The sequence below is a fragment of the Tupaia chinensis genome, unplaced genomic scaffold (assembly GCF_000334495.1).
Source record: "Tupaia chinensis unplaced genomic scaffold, TupChi_1.0 Scaffold149798_1, whole genome shotgun sequence".
NCBI classification, from domain to species: Eukaryota; Metazoa; Chordata; class Mammalia; order Scandentia; family Tupaiidae; genus Tupaia; species Tupaia belangeri.
In genome coordinates, this window is record NW_006209642.1 from 99,914 (window position 1) to 124,846 (window position 24,933).

General features: G+C 36.6%; 1 protein-coding gene across 1 annotated transcript in view; it reads right to left on the reverse strand.

Moving 5' to 3' along the window:
- Positions 1-8,654: 8,654 nt before the first annotated feature.
- Positions 8,655-24,933, reverse strand: part of SMPDL3A (sphingomyelin phosphodiesterase acid like 3A) — a 21,629-nt gene continuing 5,350 nt past the window's right edge. Inside the window, 7 exon segments of the mRNA XM_006171526.3 lie at positions 8,655-9,395; positions 12,804-12,928; positions 14,472-14,652; positions 15,091-15,260; positions 17,736-17,832; positions 22,771-22,915; positions 23,815-24,028. Coding sequence (XP_006171588.1) covers positions 9,078-9,395; positions 12,804-12,928; positions 14,472-14,652; positions 15,091-15,260; positions 17,736-17,832; positions 22,771-22,915; positions 23,815-24,028 — 1,250 coding nt within the window. The 3' untranslated portion in view covers positions 8,655-9,077.

Consider the following 24,933-nt stretch of genomic DNA (forward strand, 5'->3'; position numbering starts at 1 on the left):
AAGACTTAAGTAGACATCTTTGAAATATAGCTGTATTTCTGATACTTCTATTTTGTGACATGACCATCACAGACCCTACTAATTAGTTCTCTAGGGATAAAGTCCATTGTAATGAAGGTGACCCTGTAAAATATACATTAATTATTAAATGTGTTTTTATTATGTACGATGTGGTTCAAAGGCAGCATTTCCTCTAAGTCACACACACACACACACACACACACACACACAGTCTCACACACACATATATACAAATACAGATGCCACAGTAATGTGCATGCCAAAACAAGCTCCACGCGGCAGGAGCCTTTGTCTTTTTTACCTTTTGCTGTGTCACTAGTACCTAGGACAGTGCCTGAAATATTAACTGAACTTAACATGAAGTTATAGAATTTACCTTACAAAATAATGGTTATGGCTTTATTTTTGCAGTTGGCTCTTGAGTCTGCAGCTCCATATTCATTGATTAAACTAATTACTAATTGAAAATACTAAGTGGGAAAAAAATTGGTTGCATCTGTACTGAACATGTGCAGACATCTTTTTTTCTTGTCATTATTCCCCAAATAATGCAGTCTAACAGCTCTTTACAAAGCATATACATTGTCGAGGTCTTCTAAGGCATCTAGAGATGATTTAAAATATATGGGACAATGTGCATAGATTACATGCAAATACTGTGCCATTTTATATAAGGGAAAATCCACAGACTTTGGTATACTTTGAAATTCCTGGAGCCAACCCCTCAATAATACCAAGAGACTACTGTGTGTAGACTGAATATTCTCAGAGCAACATTGAAGAATGTGAAGTCTTTGGAACCAGCAGGTGGTGAAATGGTTATGTCACTGGACTCCCACATAGTCGATCATGGTTAGAATCTCAGACCCGGTGGTTCAAAATCATGTCAGGCATTTATGAATGCATGCCCAAGATCCTGAGAGGAGAGTGGAGAAAGTATTATGGTGTGGCTATTCCCCCGGGGATTGATTTCTTATTTTCTTTCTTTTTCCCCCGTCCCCCCACGACCAGGTAGGCTTTATTACAAGGATGCAAGGTGGTTCAATATATGCAAGACCATAAATATAATACACCATACTGACAGAAAGATTAAAAACCATATGATCATTTCAATTGATGCAGAGAAAGCATTTGATAAAATACAACATCCCTTTATGATTAAGACTCTCAGCAAGATTGGTATGGAAGGGCCATTTCTCAACATAATAAAATCCATATATGAAAAACCTATAGGTAACATTATATTGAATGGGGAAAAGCTAAAAGCTTTTCTACTAAAAACCGATACTAGACAAGGCTTCCCACTTTGTCCACAGTTTTTTCTTTCTTTCTTTCTTTTAAATATTTTTTTTTTCATTTCAAGGAAGTTTTAGCTTTAATAAATCAAATTTTAAACATGTTAAGAGAATTTTGCTAAAGACTTAAAGCCAGGAAACAGGTATTAAGAGAATTTTGCTAAAGACTTAAAACCAGGAAACAGGTTAGAATTTTGTTTGAATAGTAGGTACATGGATCCATCCACAACTCAAGAGAAGACAAAAATCCTTACCTTTGGAAAACAAAGCATAGAACAAGATCAATAATGTTGTAGACAAAAGTCCTAAAATTCTATTTCACCAGTTCAGACTCAGGTACTTAATCTATCTTCTGTTGTAGTCTGATCTTTCCATTTAAATTCTCAAAGATAACATTCAACTCTGAACTTTTCACTACCATTAAGCTGGCCGTTTAAGTTGTTTTTGAGCTCTTATTTCTTTGTGTCTGACTTTAGCTTTCCTGAGATAACACTCAGGAAAGAGAGAGAATTCAAGGTGTGGGGACATGTTTTAAGTAAACACTACTTGTTTTTTGGGGGTTTGGCAGAACCTTGTAACTTGTCTTTTCCTGACTTTGGTTGTAGACAGAACAAGGGTGGAAATTACTAGGGATGTTTCAACAGACCCATTTAATGGACTTTAAAAAATATTTTGACCCTAATTAGTAAAGTTTAATTTTTGTTTTGCATTTAAAAGGTTTTTTAGCCTTTTTTGGGTGTGGTGGTATACTTCTTATGGAGAAGTTTTTTAGCTTTTTTTCTTTACACTTAATAGTTTTTTGTATTAGAAAAGAAGATGAGACTTCTTTAATGGGATTATTATTAAGGGATACACCCGGCCCAGTGTGACTAAGCCCTCAAAGATTTGTTAATTGTTTTTTATTGTTTGTGACTTGGCAACCAATTTATAAAGTGTCAGAAAACATACATATGTAATGTTTCCTTATACTATAAATAAAGACGTCTAGTTTGCCTGGGCGGCACAAGTTACTTGGGCTGCCTAGGCTTAAGCTGCTACTCTATCCCTTTGTCTCATTCTTTCCAATTTCCCGGTCCTGGCAAGATGGAGGGCTTTCTCTTTTTCGTCTTTTTTCTCTTTTTTACTAGCAGCCCTCTAATCATGATTCAGCCAGACCCAAGTCCTGGGCAGACCCAAGCCCCAGGGCAGACGCCAACAACTCCCTTCAGAACTTCTAGGACAACTGAGCTGAGCTGGTGCTGCTCAATTCTTTCAGGTTTTGTTTATCGCAGAATGTTCTTGTCTTTTCTTCCCATATAAAGGATAATATTGCCAGATATAGTATTCTTGGTTGAAATTGTGTTTCACTCAACAATTTGAGTATATTTTCCCATTCTTTCCTTGCTCATATTGTTTCTGATGAGAGGTCCGCTGTTAGCCTGATGGGATAGCCTTTGTAGGTCACTGGACATTTCTCTCTTGCCACTGTAAGTATCTTGTCTTTGTCTGTGGTTTTGGTCAATCTGGTTATAATGGGTCTTGGAGAAATCTTCTTGGGTTGATCATATTTGGGGTCCTTCGTATTTTTGGGGTCTGAATCTTTGAATGTCTCTCTAGGTTTGGAAAGTTTTCTTCCAGGATTTCATGGAATATATTATCAATGCCCTTATTAGTCTCCACCTTCTGAGATACTGGTTATCCAGGTTTGGATGTTTAATGGTATCTAGTATTTCTTGTATATTTTTCTCGTTTCTAAAGATATTTTCTCAGTCTTCATGGTGAATTTTACTTGTCCAGTGATTTTTGTCTTCTACATCTGAGATCCGATTTTCTATATCATCTAGTCTGCTTTTAATACTTTCAAGGGAGGTTTTGACTTCTGTATTATAGCATTCATCTTCAACAGTTCCATTTGATTCTCTTTTATGCTGTGTATTTCCACTTTCAGTTCTCATAAGAACTTTCTCACCTCCTGGAACTTGTCAGCTCTTTTTTTCTGGAGCTCATTGTCTCTCTTCTCTTCCATCTCTGTTAGCTTTGTCACAATGGCTATTCTAATTCTTTATCAGACATTTCCATGAGTCCCATTGTACTGTCTGTGGATGAAGAGAAGTTATTTTTTGCCCTTGGGAAGGAGGTATTTTCTTGATTTCTCAAATTTCTTGTGCCTCTGCAGTGATTTCTAGTCATCTGATGGGTTATTCATTTCTTCCCAATTTCTAGATGTTTAATCTGAGTGATCAGAGACACACAGGAGGAGGTGATCTGGAAACTCTTTGCCGTTCCATTTTTCTCCCTTTGTGTTGCAGATTCAGTGGGAATTGAGGAATATGTTGACCCTAATAGTATTCAGATGCTTGGCTAGGTTTCACTTAGACCTGTCTATACACTCAGTGCATGGAGGCTGAGCAGCAAAGTGATAAGGTAAAAGAAAAAGGATACTAAAAACATAGAATGAAAGAAAAAGAAAAAAAATGTATTTATTTATTTATGTTAAAAAAACAAAAAAAATGAAAATCACACAGTGCACTTACTAGATCTCAGTTTTCGTGGCAGACTCAGTCTTCTTCTGAAGGCCTACTTTTTTGCCTTCCCTAAATGTGAAAGAGAAAAGGGAGGGGATTATTACCAAGAAAAAGGAATATTTCAGAGCCAAGAAAATAAATTACCTTAAAAAACTTTTTAATTTTTTAAGTGAAAAGACAGAGACAGAGAGACAGAAAGAGACAGAGCAAGAACAGAAGGGGCTCTATCCAGATGACTTTGGAGCAGAACATGTTCATTTCTTATTCCCTGAAAGCACTAGCTCTCATCTCTCATGGTGGATTCAGTCTTCTCTAATTTCTCATTTTCTGTCTCTCTGTCTCTCCTATGAGCACACGTGTCCTATAGCAAAAATCTCTCTCAAAAAAAGAAAAATGTGAAGTTTTTTTTTTCCTTAATTTCAGCCTCCATTTTCTATACTCTTCCATTCTGTCATCCAATTCATTCTATTCCCTTTGGGCATCTATTAATATTAAAAATAATATTAATATTGGGAACCAGCAGTTAGCGTAATGGCTATGTCGCTGGACTCCCACGTGTCGACCGCGGTTCGTGTCCCGGACCCGGTGGCTTAGAACTCACGCCTGGTGAGCGCACGCACCCTACAGTGAAAATCTCTCCAAAAAAAAAAATAATATTAATATTTACAATGTTTTATAATGCTTACTATGATCCTCACTCAGAAAATGGGATATGTATTTTACAGTTTCATTTAATTCACAAAGTAATGTTTTAAACTGTATGGTAATATAGCCCTCATTTAACTGATGTGACAAATTAAATTACAGACAGAAAAATATATTAACTGCAATTGGGAAAGTGGAGGGGATGGGTTAATTTTCAATTACTGCTGACTAGAACAATAACCTTATTACCTTATCACCCCTCAACAACTTCCTAGTCTTTAAGCCCTCCTCACTACTGGAATATTAAGAAGATATGCTCTTAGTCTTGTCTCATTATCTCCACTGCCCTTCTTCCATCTCATAGATGTCAGAATCTATCCTCTGATTAAACTAAGAAGGGTACACTCATTCATGTAGGATGTTTGACTCATCAACTCATTATACTTTGATAATAAATTAGTTTCAATGTGTTGTCTCTGCCAAAGATTCCATTTAAGCCTTTAATCTTTATTGATCAAATAAATTTTATGTTTCATAAAGAACTCAAGTATCAGTAACTGATAAAAAAAATCTCTAAAATTAGATATAATTTTATTCATTCAACATTGTTTATTGTAAACTTTATTTTTATAGAATAAATGGTGTATCCTCCTTTTTTTTTTTTTTTTTGGTTTGGAGAGGTTTTCGCTATAGGGTGTGTGTGTTTGCCAGACAGAGAGAGAGACATAGAGAGAGACAGAAAGCAAGAAATCACCCCCCAGGGGGGATGGTCATGCTGCAATCCCTTCTCCATTCTCCTCTTGGGATCTTGGGCATGCACGCACACACGCCCGGCGTGAGTTTTAAGCCACCAGGTCCAGGACACGAACAGCAGTCGACTACGTGGGAGTCCAACGATATAGCCATTATGCTAACTGCTGGTTCCCAGTATATCCTCCTTTATTGGAGTCAGAATTGAGTCCAGTATCTTTCCTGTACTGTAAGACCTCCTAAATACAACTATGCCTAATTTCAATAAAGTCTACTTTACCATCTTCAATAAGTGTTATAAATAATTTTTTCTCTGCAATAGTTCATATGTTGAAGCCCTAACCCTCAGTAAGACTATATTTGAAAATAGTCTTTTAGAAGATAATCAAGGTTAAACAAGGCCATAAGGGTGGGTCCCTCATTTGATAGGACTGGTGTCCTTATAAGAAGAAAGAGACCAGAGTTCATTCCTGGTGCTCTCTTGCTCTTTTACCAAGTGCACGGAGGAAAGGCAATAAGAGGACAGAGAGAAAGAAGGCAGCCTTCTACAAGCCAGGAAGAGAGACCTCATCAGAAATCAACCCTGCTGGAATATTGATCTTGGACTACCAACCTTTAGCACTGTGAGAAAATAAAATTTTGTTGAACTCACCCACTTTAGAATAGTTTATTAGGGCAACTGAGCAGATTAATAGGCTTATTTGCTTATTTGTCAAGCACTGTATTAGGCAACAACAAAATTGAGTAAAGCAGACCCGTCCTTCTCTCAGAATTAATGGAAGTGAGGGAAATACAGCAAAGAAAATATGAACAGTGGCACTAATGATTTTACTCAGGTGCTATGATGGCCTGGAGGAGAAATGATTATTTCCAGAAAGGTTAGATAAGTTTAGGCGACAAAATTGACAGGTTCTATGGCACTAAGAAGTCTTATTCCTAGGAGTAAGGTCCCATGGTGTTAGGGAGGCTCATTGCTAGAAGTCGTCCTTTTTTATAGGCAGTGGAATCTTGTGGGAAGGACATGTCTGACGAACTTTATTTTTTTTTCCTTTCATTTTTTTACTTATTATCATCATAATCTTCTTTATATTATATTGAATCACATGTAACTTTACAGTGTATTACATTTCTTTTTCCAGAACGAATATCATGCATATCAGTCAGTACAGACATTAAAATCCCCATTTCATCATCCAATAGCTTTACATTTTTTCCCCAATTATTATTATTATTACAATTATTTTTAAATAGTCAATCATTATTTATCATTTTTGCTTATAAAAGACTTTATCCAACATGAAATACATCTCAGACCAATCCAGTTGAGAATACTGTACGTGTCATCATCAACAGGTAATAAACCATATCTGTGTCCCACTAATATCATGCCTCTCTATTTGTTTTCTTGCTATCTTTCTCTATACTCTTCTCTTCTGCCCCATTCCACACTGTCTCATCATTGTTAACTATTTTCACTGCTTTTATGTCCTCCAATATTTCTATCTCTACCATAAAGTGTGGATAGTTGTTAGATATTAAGTGGATACATACAATATCTTTCTTTCATATGTTGGCTTACTTCACTCAGCAATAGATCCTTCATATCCGACCACTTTCTATCAAATACCAGGGTCTTGTTTTTTATGGCTGAGTAGTATTCCATAGAGTATATGCCATACCTTTTCAATCCATTCATCTGTTTGTGGACATTTGGGTTGGTTCCATGTCTTGGCAATCAAGAATAATACTGCAATAAACATTGATGTGCAAGCGTTTTTCTGACTGAGGTACTCCTGTCCTTTGGGTAGATACCCATAAGTGGGATTGCTGAATAAAATGGTAGTTCTATTTGTAGATCTTTGAAGAACATCCATATTGTTTTCTACAGTGGCTGAACCAGTTTACATTCCAACCAACAGTGTAGGAGAGTTCCCCTTTCACCACATCCTTGCCAATACTTATCACTTTTTGTATTTTTAATCTTCACCATTCTGACAGAGGTTAGGTGGTATCTCATTGTAGTTTTAATCTGCATCTCCATTATGATGAGGGATATTGAGCATTTCCTCATGTGCTTTTTGGCCGTTCATATATTTATTTTCCTTAGAGAGATTTTTGTGCAGTTCATTTCCCCATTTTAATTGGGTTAATATTTTTTTTTTTTTTGGTAAGCTGCTTGAGGTCCCTGTTTTTCTGGCTATGAGTCTCTTACCTAAGGCATACTTTAAAAGAGTATTCTCCCATTCCAAGGAAATTACCATGTCCTTTGCTTTGCAGAAACTTCTTAATCTGATATAACCCCACTTGTCTATTTTAGGGATTATTACCCCTACTTTGGGAGTCTTACCTAAGAAGTCTTTGCCTACTCTATGTCTCCCAGAGTCTCCCCAGTGTTTTCCACTAGTAATTTTACAGTTTGAGGTCTTAGGTTCAGATCTTTGATCCATTTTGAGTTGATTTTTGTTAATGGTGAAAACCGGGGATTCAGTTTCATTTTTCTGCAGGTAGATACCCAGTTTTCCCAGCACCATTTACTGAAAAGGTTTTATTTTTCCCAATGGATTGATTGGTGTCCTTTGTCAAAAATCAATTGGCTGTAAGTTTTGCAATTTACTTCTGGAGACTCTGTTCTATCAGTCAATCTGTCTGGTTTTTGTGCTGATACCATGCTGTTTTGATAATCACAGCTTTATAGTATATTTTGGGGTCAGGGAGTGAGATGCCACCCACTCCACTCTTCTTGTGCTGGATTGCTTTGGCAACAAGAGATTTTTTATGATTACAGACAAATTCTATGATTGTTTTTTCTAGATTTGTGAAGAATATCTCTGGTATTTTTATTGGAATTGCATTTAATATGTAGATTAATTTGGGTAGAATTGCTATTTTGATTATATTAATTCTTCCAGTCCAATAACATGGAATATCCTTCCACTTTTTTGTGTCATTTTCAATCTTTTTTTAAAAGATTTTCATAATTTTCTTTGTAAAGGCATTTGACTTCCTTAGGTTTATCCTTAGGTATCTTATACATTTTATGGCTATGGTAAGAGGGATTTCTTTCTTTAGATCTTCCTCATTCAACTTGTTGTTCATATACAGAAATGCTATAGAATCTTGGATGTTGATTTTGTATCCTGACACTTTACTGCATTCACTTATTATGTCAAGCAGTTTTTTTCATGGAACCTTTGATTCTTCTAAGTATACCATCATGTCATCTGAAAATAAAGATATTTATGACTCTTCTTTGCCTATTTGCATGCCTTTTTATATTATTCTCTTTTCTCATTGCATTGGCTAAGACTTCCAGCATGGTATTGAAAAGAAGTGGAGAAAGTTTGGGCAGCCTTGTCTAGTACAGTTTTAGTACAGTTTTTTGTTTGTTTGTTTGTTTTGATTTGGTTTGGTTTTTTTGAGAGGTTTTTGCTATATGAAGCATCCACTTGCCAGAAAGACAATTTATGCATGAGTTTAAGTCTCAGTTTACACATAGGGTTTTAACAAGAGTGACTTAAAAACCTGAAAATTATAATATGAAGATGACTTCTTCATAGTTGAAGAGAAATTATTCACTTTATTGTATAAATAATCATTTCAACAAGGATATAAATTAGACATAATTATAAAAACTGGAACATAGGATATTTACATCCAAATATTATTCTATTAATTTGCATTTTAATGATATTCAATGTAAAAAATTTAGGATATTAAAAATAATTTGGGCATCATAATAAAGAATGCAAAGATAGAATTCTGTTTCCTACTCGACAATTCACAAAGATGTATATAAGAAATCCTACATACTGATCTCAGAAACAGAAAAACGTTATATTACCTGTGAACAAACAGTGAAATACTACTGATTGTGCTTTATATGATATTGTTCAAGACACTCTGCATAGGAAGTATGATCAAGATTCATAATTGCACAAATTTGGAAGACCTTACAATTCACATCACATATCACACTGCTATCATAACTCACAAAGAAGTAATTATAGTATTTCATAAACAGCTTACTGTCTAACATTGTAAATTGTTTAGCTAATCCATATAAACTTGTTGGCTGCAAATCTTCAATGTCATATGTCTCAGTCAGGTTGTACTCCAATCTCCAGTTGGATTCTTCCTTTAAATTTGCCTCTGTCAGGTTTAAGTAATACTGCAACATGTCCTACAGTTAAAAAGAATGAAAGTCTGGTTCATTTTTTGGCATGTAAAGCATTGCATAACAAGTGTACTTGTCAAGATTTATGTAACATTCATAATTTAAAGTTGTAGTTATTTTTTTAAAATCTGAAATTGGTTTTAAAGAAAATAGGCTCAATAACAAACTCAATATGACTTTTTAAATTTTTAAAATAATCTCAAATGACTCAAATGATACAGAGAGATGTACAAAATTAAAAGCCTTCAATTTCACACAACTCAGAGGTAACCACAGTCAATATTTCATATAAATCAGTGGTATGCAGACATAGATTGATCAGCTCATAAGAGGTGATTATTAAATTTTCAGGATCATTGGGATTCAGTTAATGTCACATTGGTAGCTTGAAACTGTATATGATGAGAGTATTTCCATCATGGAAATTGGCAAACACTATATATCCAAGAAAGTTTTCCCCCAGTGAACCAGTTATTAAACATTTAGTATCCTTCCAATATATATGTGTTGTTCTAGATTTTATGTACATAACAGAGATTAATATTTAAAATATACATACCTACTTACTTTTTTGTCTTGTTTTCTTTTCAAAAAATGGAGTCATATAAACAGTTTTGTATTTTCAGAAATTATTTAGTGCTATATCAGGAAATTCTATCTTATTACACACACACACACACATACATACACATATATATCTATACACAAATGCACAGATGCATTTCTGTTTATATCTGAGGTTCAGATTTAAAAACAGTATTTTTGGGGTTATGGAAAAGTCACAATGCATTTTTCTATGCAAAAATTGTGACTTTTGCAATGACCCAATAATAGTTATAAAAATATTCTTTGGACTGAGGTCAACAGGTGGTGAGGTAGTGTGGTGGTTAAAGTGCTGGACTCCCATATAGCCGATTGTAGTACAAGTCCCAGACCTGGAGGCTTGCTTTCTCACTTTCCCTCCCTCTTTCTTTCCTCTGTCTCTCTCTGGTGAGAGCACATACCCTATAGCAAACTAAATAACAATAATAATAACTAAAATCAAATAAATAATTCTCTTTTTACAAAAGAATAATCTTATTTAGCTTTCTTTCTTTCTTTATTTATTTATTTATTTAACCAGAGAGGGACAGAGTGAGAGAGAAAGAGAGAAGGAAAGTGAGAAAGTAAGCCTCCAGGTCCTGGACTTGAACCACGGTCAGCCATGTGGGAGTACTGCACCCTTAACCACCATGCCACCTGCCGGCCCAAATAAATAATTCTTTAAAAAACATTCTTTGGGTTAATGTATCACTTAACTGTTTTACTTCTCCATTTAATCAAATGTTTATGGATTAAACCAAATTTCTGCTGCCCTATCTCCTTCTTTTGTTATTCTGGTGAATAGACTTCTGTTTATATTTATTTAGGGAGGCAGCCACTTGCATGGTGGCTAAGGTGACTGGATCCCACATGGCACGAATTGAGTTCCAAACCTGGTGGCTATAAAAACATGTGGGGCACATGTGTCTGCGTGGCCAAAATACCAAAAGAAAAGGGAAATGGAGCAGAAGGGATTTCAGTGCCCGTTCCCCATGGGGGTGCTTTTGCACTTGTCCACTCTCCGTTTATCTCTGGTAAACTCACATTAACTAATCTAAAGCCTGTTCATGTTTTAATAGAGTTCAACTCAAATTTTGTGAAAATGTAGGTTAATTAATTGATTAATTAACTAATTCAGGGAAAAAATGCAATTACAGCAACAATGAGTTTAATTTAAGTGAATTCTTTTCAAATTATATTTGTAAAAAGAAATAGTTCATCCAAACTAAAGTACCCACAAACTAAATGGACAACGTGTATTCAATAAATGCTAAATTATGCTCAAGAACAGAGCCAAGAACATGTTCCAGAGAACCTTTTTCCCTTTATTCATGATACAGCACAGGTAACGAGAGTGAGAGACAGAGACAGGAACACTGTCTGCAGGATCCGGTTACACCATGGTCTCCTTCCCCAGTCCTCCATCCTGATAAATTTTGAACTGCTAGTGTACAAGCTGGTATATTTATTTTTATTTTTTCACATTATTTCTTTATTATTATTATTTTCTTTTTAAAGTTTGTCATAGGGCATGTGCATTCACTAGAGACCTCAGAGAGAGAGAGAGAGAAACCAAGCAACCAAATCCAGGACTTGAACCACAGCTGGCTATATGGGAGTCCAGCACCTTAACCACCACACCACTTGCAGGCCCCCATGCTTGCATATTTAAAGCTGACTGGGCTGAGGATTCGAACTGTGGTCACAATGTGGGATCCAGCATCTCTTGAGCAGCATACTACTACTGCAACACTGAGCTAGCCCTCCAAAGAACTTTGCCTTAAAGGTAAATGGCCAATTAAATTCTTTTTTTCTTTAAGAATATTTGTTGCTCACATTTATTGAGTGCTTAGTACAGACCAAGCAGTTTTGTAAGTGCTTTACCATAGATTAGTTCATGGAATCCACAAAGCAACTCATGAATTCAGTAACATTTTAATTCCCATTTTATGAAGGAATAGACTGGAACACAGAGAAATTTAGTAACACAGCCCACAAGAGAGTATGGTTCCAGGGCCTACAATTTTTATTTTATTTATATACATGTATACATATATATGTATATAAATATATATGCATACATATGTATACACACATACACATATATATGCAAACATGTTTACATATATATGTGTGTGTGTATAGATATAGATAGGTAGATAGATAGGTAGATAGATAGATAAAATATATCATGTAGCGTATCACAGATGGTATAGTGGTTAATCACCAGACTCCCACATGGCCTACTGTAGTTCAAGTCTTGGACCTGGCAGCTTGAAAATCACACTGGGCACTTGTTTGTACATGCCCAAGATCCCAGGAGGAGAATGAAGAAGAGATTGTGGCATGGCCATCCCCCCAGGGGCTGATTTCTCATTTCCCCATCACTGTCTGTCTCTCTCTGGTAAGCACACATGCCCTATCAAAAACCTCTAAATCTATCATCTATATCTATATCTATATCTATCTATCTATCTATCTATCTATCTATATATATATATATATATTTCAGTAGATATATTCTGGAGAGGAGAAATTAATACAGCTTAGTAAAAAAGTTTCCATATGAACTGAAAGGCACAAGCCAATGAAAACTTTGTCCAAATAAATGTGAAGGCCTTAGAAGGATAGAAGCAGCCTCCTGAAAGCTAGCTTCATTGGCCACCCTTAAAAAGGTTGACAAACATTTTAAGTAGTAAAAAGAAAGACATCATGAAATTTCAACCTGAAATACATCACACTCAGTTGTGCTGAAAAATATTGAGATAAACTACTAAACACTGCAAAGACATGTATAAGTATAGAGTCAACTTGGAAATCATGCCAACTCACCAATAATTTATAATCATGAGGATCATACTGAAAGAGTCTGATACCAGGGTTATTGGTCTGTTTTTGTGAAATTCTCTTCACTGGTGTAACAGCAGGAGCCACAAACAAAGAATTTACAGGGTTTCCTGGATAAAACATATACACATAAACATACTTTTTTTAAAAAGTTGAGTCAAACTCTATTAAAATATGAATATGTTCTAGATTAAAATATTAATAGATATGATAGTCAAATGATGTGTGATCACTGATGGATTCTGAACTGAATTAAATATATACTTTAGAAAACAGCAGAGGGGCTGGCAGGTGGCATGGTCGTTCAGGGCGCTGGACTATCACATGTCCGAACAGGTTCGAGTCCTGGACCTGGCAGCTTCCTCACTCTCTCTCTCTCTCACTGCCAATAAAAAAAAAAAAAAAAAAAAAAAAAGTTTGGAGACAACTGGAGCTTGGTCACTCTCTATCTCTCTCTCTGCCAATTTAAAAAAAAAAATGAATGAATAAATAAAGTTAAATAAATAATTATTTAAAAACAAAAAAGAAAACAGCAGAATTTTTTTGCATTGATATCAAAGAATTATCATTGGTCTTATTAGGTAAGTTAATGTTATTGTGGTTATATAAATTATCTGTGTATTTCAGCAATAAATGCAGGCATATGTAGGGTTGAATAGATGTGATATTTCAGATTCTCTGTCAAATAATTCAACAACAACAAAAGATAGAGAGAGGTGAAAAGAAAAAAAGGGATAGGTCAGGTAAATATGGCAAATTCTCATAAATGTTGAATAAGTGATAAGTACACAAGGGTTTGTTGTATCATCCTCTCTGCTTTTATATGTATTTGAAAATGTTTATAATACAAAAAAATCCAAGTTGCACCTACTAAAACATCTACAACTCTTATTTTGTTAATTCTCTGTTTCTTCCTAGAGAACCTTCTAGTGTTTTCTTTTTCTTTTTTTTTTTTTTTTTTTGCCATAGGGCATGTGAACTTGGCAGAGAGGGAGAGAAAGAGAGAGAGAGAAAATTAGAATTCTCTCTTTGGGGGAGATGGTCACGAAGCAGCCCTTCTCCTCTCAGGATTTGGGACACATATGTACATGTGCCTGACGTGTTTTTTAGAACATTAGGTCTAAGATTCAAATCCATGGAGTTGACCATGTGGGATCCGGCAACTTAATCTTTATGCCACCTGCTGGCCCTAGATTTTCCTTTTAATGCTGAGTAGGGGACAATGTCAACAGGCACTTACAAGTGCCTGTTAAACCACTATAATGTACTTTGCTTTTTAAGTTCTGAGAAATAAAAGTCATATCAAAAGACACTTGAATCTAGCAGGTAAATAGCAGACAGTAATATCTCCCTAAACTCAAGGATCTGAAAGAAATTTCACCCAGCTAAGGATTTCAGGGCCTTCTGTGTTTAACAACGAACAAAAGATGCTGGCCCTGTGGTGCTAGTAGGAGCTTTGGTTGAAAAGATCAACCATCATCTCCTTATGATGTGGACACTGGTCATATGATCATTGAAGGTCATTCGGAAAAAGCTACTGCTTGTAGTTTTTAAATGAGACTTGTAATTCACTGAATCAGCAAATTTACTGGGTATTTCTTTCTTTGCCCTAGCATCTTGGACTAGGGACACGCAAACAGAAGACCACATTACCTTTTTTATCTGAAAGAACCATAATGCTATCCCTGTGAGTGTGTCCATAAAATTGTCCTGCAATGATATTACTGTATTTTCTAAAAATATCTATCAATTTCTCATTGTAGTATCCCCTTATTGCTGTGTTGCTCCCTGGGAAAGGCAGATATCCCACTGGCACATGGGCTATGATGTACACCTGGAAAAAGAAATACAAGAAGCGCTCATAAGAATAGTTTAATACATTTATCATAATTAAGCAGCATTTGGATACCTAAGATTAAAAGTCTATCCATTCAAATTTAGAAAGCAAATATACTATATCTCCAACTTATGACCGAAAAGGATAAAATTATGAAAGTACTAAGTCGCTGTATTTACACTCATTTCATTCATAGAACACTGTTGCTGATATAATGTAACTATGCACCTGGTCACAATTTTTTAAATCAACCTAGTTTATATCAATTGATGTCAAACAAAACCAAATAAACAGGGATGACACATAAGGTGTTTCTTGTGAAAACGTATTCAAATTCTTATACCTTTATGAATACCTGACTCCACCTCATGTTAAAGAAATATGTAAACTTAGCCTTCTGTTAATCCCCTGATGATTTTGGTGTATAGGATCTACCTTCTCCTTATTGTTCTGAGAGTTGTTCAGTGTATTTTCTAGCCATTCAAACTGATTTGCTGGGTCAGTCTTGTTCAGGGTCACAACATTTGGGACATAGTACAAGTTTGTGTTCAGACTGATGATCCTAAGGCTCGGATTATTTGGAACCTTCTGTGAATAAAAGCCACCTATAAAATGATTTTAAAAACACAGTTTAGAAAAAGACATACACAAATATGCATACATTGTGAAAGCAAATTCTCAAGGTTTACAATCCATTCAGGAAACTTGTAACGATTTTTCAGTGTCTAGTTTGCATATAGAGGGACTGTCATCAGACAAAAATCAGTGTTAACACACATTAACTGAAAACCTACTATGTGCCAGATCCAATGTTGGAAGTTCACATACTGTAGAAACAGTTGTATCTAATCTTCTGATGAAAAGATAATTAAATGTTTGGGCAGTAAGCAATGAGGCTGAATTTTATAAAAGAAAGATATATACATCAATCTCTACTTGTATATGACTGAGGAGTAAGATGAGAGATGCTGTGACATAAAACCCAAAGAATGGGAACACACATGGATCTTGCTGGAGGCAATGAGGAGAAAACGTCAGATAAACCAGAGCTGCTCTAGTCTCAGTGGAGTGGACAAGAGGCTTAAAGGAATAATCCCACTCATGCCACTGAACCAGAGGGGAAGGAGCCCCCCAAGGGTCTGCCCCAAGGGTACTGAGATCTTGGACCCGGGCTCACTGCGCTCACTCACCATCCACGCCTTTCCTTAGCTTTCAGTCATGAGCAATCACTGCCTTTTTCATTTCCTTTATTCTCTCCTGCACTCATAATGCCTTGTAATGTTTACCATGGTAGTTTCAGGGAAGATAGGCTTGAATATGTTGTAAGTCCATTTTGGAGAACTGCCCCTTGTGCCCTAATAGTAGAAGATGACAATAGTTCTCACTTGAGGTTCTGAGATGACAAAGTCTGAGGCCTTTCATACAGAGCATCTCTGCTCCAAATACTTTTTCTTTTAAGACTTTCAGAGAAAGCCTTCCATGACTTTCAAACTTCATATGGGATTCCAGTGTTTAACTGCAAATTGATGGATATTGTAGGAATGAGTACCACTGTGACACTCAGATACTTTTTTCTCATGGCCAGCATTTCACTTGTCAGCTCCTATCTGCCTGCACTTCTCTGCTTTCAGTTGAGCCTCCTTGGAAACCAGTGTCTAATTACGCATCTTGATTGTTCTTTGCGGTTTTCCTTTAGCTTGCATAAACTCTCCATGTGCATCTCTGGCTTAGAGGTAAAACTAGATACAGGTCTCCGAATAAATGAGGACCATGTCTTAATTCTAAGACAGCAGGTCTAAACTCAAATATAGTGTGATTTGCCAGGTTCTGCAAACATCAATAACAAAATAGTGACAAAAGTCAAAAGTTTAAGAAAAATAGAGAAAGAAATCTTCCAACTGAAAGAAGTCTAGATATTAACTTAATATTTGTCTCAGAATTTTTTAAATTCAGCCTTGGTTTAACAGCTTAGTACCTCAGGGACCTTACAAAATGTGAGGAATTTCCATAATGATGGGTCCAGAGCCACTGAAGCAGGCGGCCTTTAGACACCACCAAGGAAGGCCTGACCACACACTAACTTTTGCAAATGTCTCAAGATCCATGTTAGATGCTTAGTTATCCTCAGTTTACCAGCTGTTTGTCTTATACAATTGTGCTTGCTTGGTTAAAAGTTAGCATCCAGGGCCAGCCAGGTGGCGTGGAAGTGAAGAGGACTGGGCCCCACATAGCTGACTTGTAATTTGAGTCCTGACCTGGTGTCCTGGAAGACACACCCAGCACTTGAGTGTGTATGCCCAAAATCCTGAGAGGAGAATGGAGGAGAAAGGACTGTGGCCTGGCCACCCCCTGGGGGGTTATTTCTCACTTTGCCTCTCTCTCTTCTCTGTCTCTGTCTCTCTCTAGAGAGTGAAAGTGCCTAACAAATTATTTTTCAATTGATTTGAAAAAATAGTGTCGGGACCAGCAGATGCTATAGCGGTTATGACACTATACTCTCACATAGTCAATCCAGGACCCGGCAGCTTGAAATTCACAGTAGGCACATGTGCGTGCCTAAGATCCCGAAAGGAGACTGGAGGAGAAGGTATTGCAGCCTGGCCATCTCCCATGGGGGGTGATTTCTGTCTCTGTCTCTCTCTGTTTCTCTGGCAAGTGCATGTGCTCTATAGCAAAAATCTCTCAAGAGAAAATAAATAGTGTCCATTCTCTTTTCTCAATCAGTTTTCCTATGAGAAACATATCCTAGATTGTTGAAAAAGTCATGATGCATTTTTGCATAGAAAAACAGAAAAATACACCATGACTTTTCCAACAACTCAGTACTTTTATTTACATTCAACTCCAAAGAATGGCTTTTGCTTCATGTGGAACACACCTGATGGAAGATAGAAAGAAGTGAAGAGCTCCTGACAAGATAAACAGGTTTGAAACTTGTGTCTCATGGCTGTGTTGCTACTGGCTGTCTGCCAGTAAAACTGGAGGCACTCCAGAATCAGCACATCGGAGCAAGCATTACATCTAAGTCTAAACAATGAGAACAAAGAAGGAAAGCAAAAGTGGGATACGTTTTCACTTACCTTTCCTTAAAGTACCAATAGCTTCTTCATCTAGCCATGGTTCCCAGAGGTTTGCTACTGCATTGTACACTTTGCTGGAGGCTATAGGCAGCTGATCCTGGCCACAAAAATATAAGCCACCATTGAAACTTTAAACAACTATGGATTGATTAATTTCAACCCTACTTGTGTTCTTACTACTGTTTTAGGCATCTAGGTACACAGGTGAACACTAGATTCAGCCTAGGGAATCAATCAAAAGGGCTAGGCAGACGACATATGATCAATAACAACAAGATGATGGGTGCTATCAGAAGTCTTGAGGGTAGAGACGCAGGAACAATCAGGTCAGGATGGAGAGCAGAGAGCCTTTGAACCCGACCTTGAATAATCATTCCCTCACATTGACAAGAAAGTTCACCAGGCACGAACACAGCAGCATGAAGGTATGTGTGGTATACAAAGAAAAACTGGTACTTTGGTGTGGCCAGGGTATATGACAGATGCGGGTGTGTGCTCGCTAACAAGACATCGGAGGCAGATTTGAACCAGAACATGCAGGACCTGGTGTCATATCCTGAAGGAATGGAGAAAACTTTATGATTTTAGAATTTAATAAAATCCTCATTATTTTCATTTCTATTTCAGAAATGTTAAAATTACTGTGAAGTTTCTTAACTCCTTGAAAGATTTATAACCACGGGACCAGCAGTTGGTGTAATGGCTATGTCTCTGGACTCCCATGTAGTTGACTGTGGTTCTAGTCCTGGACCCGGCAACTTAAACTCACGCTGGGTGCATGTGCGTGCGTGCCCAAGATCCCAAGAGGAGAATGAAGGAGAAGAGATGGTGGTGTGGCCGTTCTCCCTGGGGGATGATTTCTCGCTTTCTGTCTCTCTGTCTCTCTCGGTCTTTCTGGTGAGTGCATGCGCCTATAGCAAAAACCTCTCTGAAAAAAAAAATCAGATTTATAACCACATGTTTTTGGTTTTTCGAAGAAGTATCTATGGCAGCCTAAAGTATATCAACATGTTTTCATTTTAAAAATAATATAAAATGTAAAATATTTTATCAGTCTTTTTATCATATTAATTTAATAATATCATAAAGTATTTATTTTTATACAATGTCTTCATGTGACATAAATTCTAGATAAAAAAAATTTAAGAAAATAAATATTGGTAAAAACCCAGAAATCATATGTAAAAAATAGATCATTATTTATACTTTAAAAAACTATATTTTAAAAAAAGGCCCTTTTCTTCACTTCCCTCATTTGCTTCTGTATTTTGGTAAATAAGCATATTTCTTAGAGGAGTTTCCCTGTCAGTACTAATCAAAATATGTACTTACTTTTCCATATACATTCAGGGAAATTAATAACCAAATGACTTGTTTTAACTGGAACTAATTACCCAAAATGCATTTTCAATCTATGTCAGAGATCAGGAAACTACCTGAGAATTATATACTGGTTTACAGAAATCTAGGTTCTAACTAAAATTTGGCAATATTGCAATTATGTAAAGCCCACACATTTTTTTTTTTTTTTTTGGAGAGGTTTTTGCTATAGGGCACATGCGCTCGCCAGACAGACAGAGAGAGACATAGAGACAGAAAGCGAGAAATCACCCCCCAGGGGGGATGGTCACACCGCAATCCCTTCTCCTCCATTCTCCTCTCAGGATCTTGGGCATGCACACACACGCGCCTAGCGTGAGTTCTAAGCCACCGGGTCTGGGACGCGAACCGTGGTCGATTACGTGGCAGTCCAGCGACATAGCCATTACACTAACTGCTGGTTCCCAAGCCCACACATTTTGACCATTTGTTTACTTTAGGGTAAATGCCAAAGTATGGTATGGTAATATTGAATCTTAAAACCACATAGAAATCAGACTAGACTTTCCTATTATTTTACATATGAGAAATATGAGTATCAGAGAGGTTAGGTGATTTATCCAGAAGCAGCTGGTCAGTCCCACAGCTGGGTCTAAATACCTAGTTCTTTCTGTCATCACCTTACAGCCAACTATCCATGGACCAAGGTACCTTCTCAGTCCTTTGGGGCTGTGACATAGGCACTGCTAGGAAATGAGGTATACTGGAAAATGACCTACCCATAAGTTTGGTAGCACCGGTCTTGCCAGTGTAGGAGTAAATGAGCCCCTGATTCAGACTGTTTCCTTGGGAGGACACAGGATGGTTGCCCTGGGCTGCCCACATCAATACCTACTTATGATCGAATGGGTGGGGATGTGTATCTGTACATGGGTGTTTATGAAGTTACGAGCATGTTTACAGAGTTCTGATGGAAAAATAACTTCTCAAATTTATTTTTCCTAATATTCTCCAAAAATGGATCTCGGATATCATCCTTTAGGGGACTTTGTTGAAAACCTTATATGTTACATTTGACATTTCTAAAACTGTGAGGCAAAAAGATAATAGTAGTGTAACAGAAAAGTATTTTCAGATATAAAGGCATGAACTAAAAAGAGAAAATGATGAGCTGTTTAAAGTATACACTCTGCCATCTTACCGTAATGTATATATAATGGGATATTTTATAGAAGTTAGATAGTATCTAGATCTTTGTATTATTTTAAGATTTGACTTGATGAATAGAAGGTAGAGATTAACATAAAATAAAACAAATTTCCAAGAGATTCAGAAAAATGTAATCTGAGTCACTTCTTTAATGCTCAATAACCACCATCCCATTTATTGAGGGCTTATTATGTGCAGGTTATTAAGCTATATCTTATATAATCACTAATTCTCACAAAAAAATTTTGTTTTTACAAATAGGTGACCTATAGGTCAGGAATATTAAGTGAATTATCTTAGTCAAACTATTAGAAGGAGGACACAGGCTAGCCCCATAGTCTAGTGGTGAAGGCAGCTGGATCTCACGTGGCCAATCATGGCTTGAATCCTGGCTCTGGCATCTTGAAAAACACACTGGGGGCGGGAACCAGCAGTTAGCATAATGGCTATGTCGCTGGACTCCCACGTAGTTGACCACAGTTCACGTCCTGGACCCGGTGGCTTAAAACTCACGCCGGGCGCGTGCGTGTGCATGAGGATCCCAAGAGGAGAATGTTGGATCCCAGGATCCCGAGAGGAGAATGGAGGAGAAGGGATTGCGGCATGACCATACCCCCTGGGGGGTGATTTCTCACTTTTTGTCTCTATGTCTCTGTCTGTCTGGTGAGCGCACGTGCCCTATAGCCAAAAAAGATTTCAAAAAAAAAAAAAAACCAACACTGGGGGCATGTGCTTGTGTGCCCAAAATCCTGACATGTTAGAAAAATGGAGGGGTAGTGATCACAGCATGACCACACCTTATGTGTGTGTGTGGGGGGGGGTTGGGGCGGGTACTTTCTTCTTCCCTCTTTCTCTTTATCAAGCACACATACCATCTGGCAATTATTACTTAAAAAAAAGAAAAGCAGAGAAGGATAGGGATTAAAATTCTAATAAACATGACTCTAAACCTTGTATGTTTTCTCATATTGCCAGTCTGCAATCACCTAAGGCATAAAAAGCAGTATATGTAACCTTGCGTTCCTAGATATGGTTTATCTTCAAGCCTCCGCACTGTGTAGTGTAACAACTTAACGGTAGCAGTAGCTGACATGATTGAGAAACTGACTTGCATGTTTTTAATTTCAAGATTGGATGCCAGGGCCGAGAGGCCATGTGATATTTAAGCTTGCCTAGAGAAGACTTTCCTTCTCTTTTTTTTTTTTGATAGAGTTTTTTTCTATATAGGGTGCATACACTTGCTAGTGAGACAAAAAGCAAAAAATCACCCCCGCTCCCCCAGCAGGGATAGCCAGACCACAGTCCCTCCTCCTCCATTCTCTTCTCAGGATTTTGGGCATACATGCACACACACTCAGTGTGAGTCTTAAGCTGCAGAGTCCAGAACTCCAACCGTTGACTACATGGAAGTCCAGCAATGTAACCATTGTGCCATCTACTGGTCCCTAGAGTACACTTTTCAAAAGCACTCTATTCAGGTTAGATTAGCTAAAATACTCAAAACCCTCACTTGCACCCATTTGATATTAATGGAAAGATTATTCTAAGCAAACATAAAAATGCAGACAAAGTAAGTATCATGTTTAGGAAATACTGAGTGTAGTAGTCGGGCAAGAACAAGATATGAAAAGATGTTAATCTATCTGAGCACAGGACTTGGGTAATAAAAACCCACACTCAGCTTAAATGTGAGCACTTGGACAAGCAACTTAATATTTCTCACCCAGAGAGGATGAATGGAAACATAGCTGTGTTCCAGTAAAACCTTATTTACAAAAAGAGTCAATGGGTCACAGACCACAGTTTGCGAAGCCCTGGACTAACCAACAATCTGTGGGATATCTCTAACTGCACAAATCTAAGAGTCTACATAATAGAACCTTATAACCATAACTAATTCCCAACTATTATGCACAGAGTGTTTAACAAATGACCACTTTTAATATTTAATGCTATGCTGGGCATTAAATATTCTGAATAGAGTCTCTGCCTTGAATCACATCATAATTTAAACTGCACTCAAACAGAAATCTCCCTCTTTGGTTCTTATGATAGTTTGTTATGTTTCTAATTACAATCTAGCTTGAATTACAGTGTGCAGACCTTTGTATGCCTAGTAGGAATTCTGTAAAATGTAAATATTTGTCAACATTACTCTTTTTTGATAACTCTGTCAAGAAAATGCAAATAAGAAAATTATTTTAAAAAGAGAGAAATTAAAGAAGTTAATGAAGGAAAACAGGAATTAATAATCCATGAATATGGATTAATGAGTATGCAATTTGATTCTGATAGCTTATTATTGACATAATCTCTTATGAATATATTTTTTTAACTTTTTAAATTCTCTAAAGCACTGTGTTACCTTCCTTGATGACTAGCATTATACGCTCTACCTCCATAAGGCCCATTCCCATGTCCTACCACTAGCTAATTGTTATCATAAATTTTACACTACCAATCAGAAAATCTTTTAAGCACTTCTGAAAGAAGATGTCAGATTTACCTGTGGCCAATAGTCATGATTACCCAAGGCTGGGAAAACCTGGAGATTTGGAAAAAGACTCCGGACTGTGATTGTCATATTAGTGATCACATTTATAACAGTGTCTGTTGAGAGTTGAGGTACTGGAACATGAGGTGGGCTATCCCTGAAGAAAAGAATCATAAAGAACAAAATGAGCTTTGAAAAGTGTCACTAGACTGATGCATGATTCCTTGCTGGACCCATCGCTGCAGACTTCCACTTCAAAAACAGCAGGCGCAAGTTCAAGAACCGAAACACTACTCTTTACCTACCTCTCCTCCAGAGAATTCTATAAAAATTATCATGAACAATAATGTCATAAGTATAAACAAAACTGCAAATCCCTAACTATTTCACTGCCTGGGGGAAGATCCATGAGAGACAAGTATCTAGTGGTTGGATTTTGGCAGTTACCAGCTGGGTACACTTGAAAAAGTTATTTAGATGCTCAGTGCCTTCATTTCCTAATCTGTAAGATGAAAATAATAATAACAATATCTATTATATGATCAAATAAGTGACAGTGTATAAATTAATTAAAACAATGCCTAACACAAAGTACACATTCTCTAGTATTATTAGCCTTGGTCATTATTCCAGAAATATAAAACTCTTTACTGTGCCATGATGGAAGGAACTAGTTAGTTCTCTGACCAGAAAATGGTACTTTACAATACTGCCATTGTAGATGAACTCCCATTGGTATCTTTTGCCTTTGATTATTTAATCAAGATCTATTATCACATTAATCAACACCTCAAGACATTAATACAAGTGTGCTCATTATAGATCATCTCTTAGTACTGACATATTTTTAAAGTCTGTAATTCTTTTAAAAAAGAAAAGAAAGCAGAGCTTCCATAATGGCTCTCATTCTTAATGATATTGATGAATTTGACTTGGTATTTTTCAACCAGAATAATTCTTAAAACAATTAATCTCCCAATGGGAATTCAACATTCTAAAGAAGTATAGCACACTCTATTAGATAAATACTGAACAATTAGTAGCATGATCACTTACCCTGTCCATATCATAAAAGATACTTCTTGTCCTGAATTTTTCATAAAATCAAATGCTGATAAAATAAGTCGATATGGAGAATCACATAGAACATCTCCAAATGGTCCAGGGTTAGAAGCATTTTCACCTTTCGATGAAGAGCACACTTTGGTATGGTCTTCTGTGATGTGGTAGGTAGGGTCCAAGTGCAGGTCAGTCACGTGCCAAAACTGGCCTGTTGGTAAGAAAAGAAATACTGATACACCTACTTCTTTCCATTTGAAATTATCATACATATTTATAGTAAGACTAGACACAGTTGCTATTCCCTAGGAGAGATAAAAGCCATGGTAACTTAAATATTCACATGCTATGAAGTTTAATACCATCTTAGGATCAAAAAAGCAGTCTGAAGAATTTACTACCTATGTGTGTCAGAATGGATGAACTCAGTATTAGCAATGACTATATGACAAGGTAAGTTTGCATAATGAAATATAAAGACATCCTTCCAGGAGGTCAATGATAATATTACATTGTGTCTTAATAGCATGTTTGCTTACAGAATTTAAGATTTTAGGAAATATTTACATTCTTCTTAGAAAGTTTGACATGAAAACATAATGTAGTACGTCAGAGTTGCTTACTGAATAGACTGCAGAAAAAGAAATACCTCTTGCTCTTAATGTCTTATATAACCTTGCTTTTCAACATTAATGGGGAAAAAAACATAAATTTTTAATCTTTAAGCCAAAAATAGAAATTCCCAGAGGTTCATAAAAGCTATTTTAAAAGAGGTACATCTTCTATCATGTCCTTGTATAAAAGGTTAACAGGGCTGGCTCCGTGACACAGCCGTAACATGTTGCTCAAGAGACACTAGCTCTATATGGAAAATCACAGGTTTGGTTCCTGGGTCAACCAGTGCACACAGAGTGCACCCCTGACCCTGGCTGACTAGAAAGGCTGGGGGGAAGAAGAGTTGCAGCATGAGACTCTATTGGGAGTGACTGTCTTTCTCTCTTTCCTTCTGCCTTACTCTTATGAAAGAAAGAAAGAAAAACTGTTAATAATATTAAGGAAAGCAAATGGATAAAGAAGATGCTACCATTGGGTTTTCAGGAAGAAAACAAACCCACT